General features: G+C 46.0%; 1 protein-coding gene across 9 annotated transcripts in view; it reads left to right on the forward strand.

Moving 5' to 3' along the window:
- The window catches only part of LOC131108420 (neuropilin-1a), a 68,160-nt gene extending 64,254 nt beyond the window's left edge, over positions 1-3,906 (forward strand). For all 9 annotated transcript variants that reach the window (XM_078790544.1, XM_078790540.1, XM_078790541.1 and 6 more), the window contains 4 exons: positions 94-371; positions 432-528; positions 709-762; positions 2,040-3,906. In XM_078790544.1, the coding sequence (XP_078646670.1) occupies positions 94-371; positions 432-528; positions 709-762; positions 2,040-2,326 (716 nt within the window). In that variant the 3' untranslated portion in view covers positions 2,327-3,906. The remainder of the gene's footprint in view (positions 1-93; positions 372-431; positions 529-708; positions 763-2,039) is intronic.
- Positions 3,907-6,000: the final 2,094 nt, after the last annotated feature.

Raw genomic sequence — 6,000 nt, forward strand, 5'->3', positions numbered from 1 at the left:
CTAGCTTCAGGAGCTTTGCGTTACGACCGGAAGGACACGACCACGTCCACCAAGTGGACTCTGGACTCACGCTATACCTGTCATGTCCACCAGGTGGCTCAGGAAACTTCATCTACACCTTGACGACGGGTTTCCAGGAGACGGAGGTGGCCCGGCTGGTCAGCCCGCAGGTCACGTCTCCAGAGTCGGACCTGTGCGTGTCGTTCTGGTACCACATGTTTGGCTCCCACATCGGAATGCTGCACATCAAACAACGCAAGCAGACCACCGATGGCCCGGCGGACATCTTGCTCTGGACGGTCAGCGGCCACCAGGGGAACCGCTGGAGGGAAGGCCGGGTCCTGGTGCCACGCACAAACAAGCCCTACCAGGTAACGGAGACCTTTGTCCAAAGTCCACTCAGATCGGAGCTGAAAGGTGACTTGTTGTAGGTGGTGATTGAAGGTCTGGTGGAGAGGAAGAGCTGGGGAGATATTGCTGTGGATGACATCAAGGTTCTCAACGGCCTCAGTGCAGCGGACTGTAAAGGTGAGATTGGGAATCCAACACCATCCCCGCTTGATGTTTGGGAACTCGGATGTCGCATTCGAGAGTTTAGAGAAGTTCGCCTGGAAAGGTCGTGGAGCGTTTTAGCTTCAGACCACGGTTCCTAGATTTTAGCGAGATCATTGTTGGCAGAGCTTTCAAGTACGTTTTCTGTTTGGGCAGATCCAGATGTTCCCACCGAGCCCATGCTACCGGAGGACGGCTTTAACGAGATCAGTAAGTCCTTTCATTTGGTACACTTGGATCTTGGCGCCTCCATCAGTTCATGCTCAAAGACTAGATAGGACTGCTACAGACTCGATAGACGCTTTAGTGCTATTTATTAGAAACTGTCTGGAGCAGTCCTATCTAGTCTTTGGGCTCCAGACTAGATAGGTGCTTTAGAGCTGCCCTAGTCTGGCTTTAGAGCTGTCCTATCTAGTCTTTTAGCATGACGTGACAGGTAAAAACATCTTCCAGGGCATTCTGAACAGTTGACTTGCCACTAATTGGCTAGAGCTGTCCTATCTAGTCTTTTAGCATGATGTGACAGGTAAAAACATCTTCCAGGGCATTCTGAACAGTTGACTTGCCACTAATTGGCTAGAGCTGTCCTATCGAGTCTTTTAGCATGATGTGACAGGTAAAAACATCTTCCAGGGCATTCTGAACTGTTGACTTGCCACTAATTGGCTAGAGCTGTCCTATCTAGTCTTTTAGCATGATGTGACAGGTAAAAACATCTTCCAGGGCATTCTGAACTGTTCATTAGCCACTAGTTGGCTAGAGATATCCTATCTAGTCTTTTAGCATGAAGTGACAGGTAAAAACATCTTCCAGGACATTCTGAACTGTTCATTAGCCACTAGTTGGCTAGAGCTATCCTATCTAGTCTTTTAGCATGAAGTGACAGGTAAAAACATCTTCCAGGACATTCTGAACTGTTCATTAGCCACTAGTTGGCTAGAGCTATCCTATCTAGTCTTTTAGCATGAAGTGACAGGTAAAAACATCTTCCAGGGCATTCTGAACTGTTCATTAGCCACTAGTTGGCTAGAGCTATCCTATCTAGTCTTTTAGCATGATGTGACAGGTAAAAACATCTTCCAGGGCATTCTGAACTGTTCATTAGCCACTAGTTGGCTAGAGCTGTCCTATCTAGTCTTTTAGCATGATGTGACAGGTAAAAACATCTTCCAGGGCATTCTGAACTGTTCATTAGCCACTAGTTGGCTAGAGCTATCCTATCTAGTCTTTTAGCATGAAGTGACAGGTAAAAACATCTTCTAGGGCAATCTGAACAGTTGACTTGCCACTGTTAGCTAGCGCTGTCCTATCTGGCCTTTGAGCTTGACCTGATGCTAAGGCAGGCCAAGGCAAGACAAACTGAACGCTCCAGTTGATATCGGTTTACTTGGAATATTAAAGGTTAAAGGTCAGACGGTAAAATGTATTGTGGTCATTTTTAGGATTACAGTTTCTAATATTTCCGCTCACATTTGTTCTCGTTCCAGTCGAGGAGGTCACGGAGTACCCAGACTTCGTGGAGACCAACCAGATCAGCGGGGCGGGCAACATGCTAAAGACACTTGACCCGATCCTCATCACCATCATCGCCATGTCCGCCCTGGGGGTCTTCCTGGGCGCCATCTGCGGCGTGGTCCTTTACTGCGCCTGCTCTCACGGCGGCATGTCCGACAGGAACTTATCAGCCCTGGAAAATTACAACTTCGAACTTGTGGACGGCGTCAAGTTAAAGAAGGACAAACTCAACGTACAGAGCTCGTACTCGGAGGCATGAGACCGCGATGGACTCGAGCGCGGTCACGTGACAACGAGACTCACTGTAGCGACTTCTCCTCGTTGACCCGACGAGGAGGCGGACTCTTCGGAGCGCCATCACCCTCCACCTTTTGGACGGGGGACGATTTCAGGAACCAATGGGAGGTTTGAATGAATCCACGCTTTTCTCAGGAGCTGCAGTAAATACTGTAGAACCTACCAGTAGGGGGCACTGTGTACAAAAGAAAATACAGGAAAAAAAAATGTACAGATAATTTAGATGAAATTTTAATTTTCTATTTTGATTTTCCATTCATTTTTACAATCGGATGCTGGTGTTGAGACCAATTTATGAATAATCTTTAGAGTATTTATCATTTTCTGCAAAATAAAAGATTTTTTGTGGAGGGGGGGGGGTGAACGGGGGAGAGTTCATGGTGGTTGCTTTTCAAGTTTTGAAATCCAAATCCCGAATGAACCATATCCGGCAAAACTGCCCGCACTTGGCATACAGGGTGAGCTCCTCAACGATGAATCTGATCCAAGTCCCCTGTTGGCCCACTGAGTCACGAGGCCATGGTTGTGACAGTGCCTTTCGTACGAATCCCACCAGGACTGGCTTTTTTACTCCGCTCGGCTTAACTTATGATGGATGGCAAAGACGGGATCACGTGATCGTGGAAGTAGCGGAGAATGCAGCTTTGTCTTTTTTCCTCGTCTGTGTCCAACAAAACCACACGCTGTAAATATCTTTTCATATATTTTATTGCCGTTTTTTTAAAGAAAGTGAAAAGGAAAACTTCAGACTGTTTTGTGGATGGTGCAGTGTTCATGTTTCATTTTCAAGACCACGTCAGCAATTTCAATGGGTGTGCATTCAAGGCCGTCTGTCTGTACGGCGGCCGAGACGGGCAAACGTTCAAGAGCTTCGTGCACAGAAATGATCCCAAACCAAAAACACGCAGCGGGAATCTGGGTGGTAAAAATGCTTTACTGTATAATCTAAAATATTGCGTTTTAAAGCGAGGGTGCTGATATTCAAACATACTGCAAGCATTAGATCCCGCCTCTTCCTGCTTTGAGTGCGAGCGCTAAGCCCACATTGTCAGTTAATGATAGCAATTTGGCAAAGTTTAGCAACTAATGTTATCAGTCATTGAATGTAAATTATTGAGCGCCTCTCTGAGACAGCCTTGATATTATTTTATTCAGGCACAACATTTTGGTTTAATCTGTAATTATGAAAAATATTTTTTTTGAACTCCAACATTTTAGTTTTGGGGCTTTGTGTGTCTGTTTGATATTTGCAGCACATTTAGCTTTTTTTTGCAATGTCTGTGAATGCATCATTTTTAATATGCAGCATTTTCATGTCGGTGGTTGCTTGTTTTGGTTTGTGATCATTTCTGTCCAGAGCGTTTGGACGTTGCTGCGTTGCATTAAAACCACCAGTGGATGAATGAGTGAAAAAAAAAACACGATGGACTTCCGGCGCTTTCTGACAACCAGCTAACCATTTCTGCCTCATGTCCGTCATGTAGCTGTCATAAGTCATGCGCATTGTGATGATAAGAGGCGCCAACATACCAAAAAAGGCAATCATCTTAGCTTTTGGCTCCTCTGGATGTCACTGTGGATGCTTCAGCCATGTGGGAACACGGCTGGAGTGCTTTGTTTGGGGACGTCTATTAAAGGAGGGCTGAACTGAGGGGTGCTGCCATCATACTTTCATCATAAACGTGCTGTTCACACGCTGTATTGTAGCTTCTGGCCTGCTGGCCCGCCAATCACTTCTCATGTAGCAGCCGCCATGATGTCACAGCTGATGTCGTTAGGGCGGCCTCATGGAAGCCTGCGTCCTGGGGGCTCAACGCTCCAAGGAAGAAACCGGCAAGATGCACAATCCTTCACGGAGAAAAGCAACGTGTCTGCCGAAAGCAGCAAGAGGCCCAAATGTGACCTTGAGGTTCTCCAGTGGGGGGAGCCATCCTGCTGCACAAAACATGCTTTGCAGCATCGTGAGCGTTCGTGGCAGCACGCAAACAAGAAGGTTGCCATCTTTTTCACTTGTGATTTGTGTGTTGCGCCGTGGTGAACATGTCCCCTCTCGGCGGCTTGCCATTGCTCAACCGCTACGCCGTCGCCTCTTCAAATCGTTTCAATGAAAAACTAAGACAAAAGTTTGGCGCCCGCAAGGTCTGCTGCTCAAGCGGTGGGGAAAATACAAAGGAAACAAGGTTGCACTGATGAATATGATGCTGAAAAGCTTACGTCTTTATGACGAATACTTGGAAAAAACAGGAGAAATGTGTTCATATTTTATAGCTAGAATTTCAGGGTATGTGACATAACTCTGAAATGTAAAAATACCAAGATGTTTTCATTATCGAAAAATGCATTCTAGATTCCCACCCAGTTTGTACTGTCGTTACAATCTTTGTGTTTTGTTTTGGGAAGAAAAGTCAGACTTTTATTTTCAATACTGCTTCTGTAATCTGCTGTTGTAGAGGAAAAAAGAATAAACAGCAAAACCTTTGTAAAAAAAAAAAAAAAAAAAAAAGGGCGACTACGGACTCAAGTTAATGACGACTCCAGCTTCACTGACTCACGGGTGCTGGACAAAGACTCGCTTGTGGTTTGAGGAGGACTCGGGTATTACTGACTCGAGACTTTAGTTTCACTGACTCGTGTGGTGACAAAGATTCAAGTTTCACTGATTGACAGGAGCTCAACAAAAACTATTGATGACTGGAGTTCCACTGACTCACGGGTCGAGGATGTCTCTGGTTCATTACCTTGTGGGTTCTTGATGACCGGAGTCAGTAAAGACTCAGCTTTGACATATTCACTTTAATTGTTTAATTGTTTGGGAACCACTGTCACAGCACACAAACATATTGGCATGTGTTGTCTAAAAGTGTTAATCGGTTCCATCTCTTACTAGTTGACTGTTTTCCTGTAGCAATAAGGAGGCTAAGGAGAGGGCAGAATGATTGCATGGTGACGAGGGCGGGTGCCGACCATGAAGGCAACACTGATGTGGGCTTCACTTGCTTCCAGAGAAGCCTGTCATTAGCTCCAATCAGGCTGAGGCTTCATTTTTAACCCCTCCAGACGTGTGGTCTTTGCTGGCGATACCAATCACTTGAGGTAAAACTGGTCTTAAAATAGCATTCCCCTAAGTGCTGTTTGTGTATTTTACTTCTCGTACCTATAAATGTGGCGTTTGTAGCCCACAGCTGCTATTTTATTGGTCTTTGGTTCTTCGAAAAGCACAAATCAATCGGAAGTTCGGAACGACACTTCCTGATCGTCACGAGACTGCTGGGAGATGCGTTCAGGAACACTCCGAACATCATGTATGTGTGGTTCGAACAAAAAGAAACACTGCAAGGTGTTGGTCCTGCGGGTAGGACCTCTTGGGTTCGAATCTCCATTGGGCATCCATGTGTGGAGTTTGCATTTTCATTTTCTTCATTGTCTTTTCCGGTTCCTCCAGTTTCATCCCGCATTCCGTGAGTGATTGTTTGCCAATAACTGTACGTGTCCTGCGGCCAGTCCAGGGTGAAAAGCTCCAGCATACCCCCGCGACCCGAGTGAAAATACATGGATGGATGGAACTCGTATAATACGGTAGGTACTGTACTCGGATGTAGTACTTCTTACTGGCCACTAGGTGTCAGTCATTTCACT

Source organism: Doryrhamphus excisus, linkage group LG5 (genome assembly GCF_037039965.1).
Source record: "Doryrhamphus excisus strain RoL-2023G ecotype Guam linkage group LG5, RoL_Dexc_Guam_v1.1, whole genome shotgun sequence".
Classification (NCBI taxonomy): domain Eukaryota; kingdom Metazoa; phylum Chordata; class Actinopteri; order Syngnathiformes; family Syngnathidae; genus Doryrhamphus; species Doryrhamphus excisus.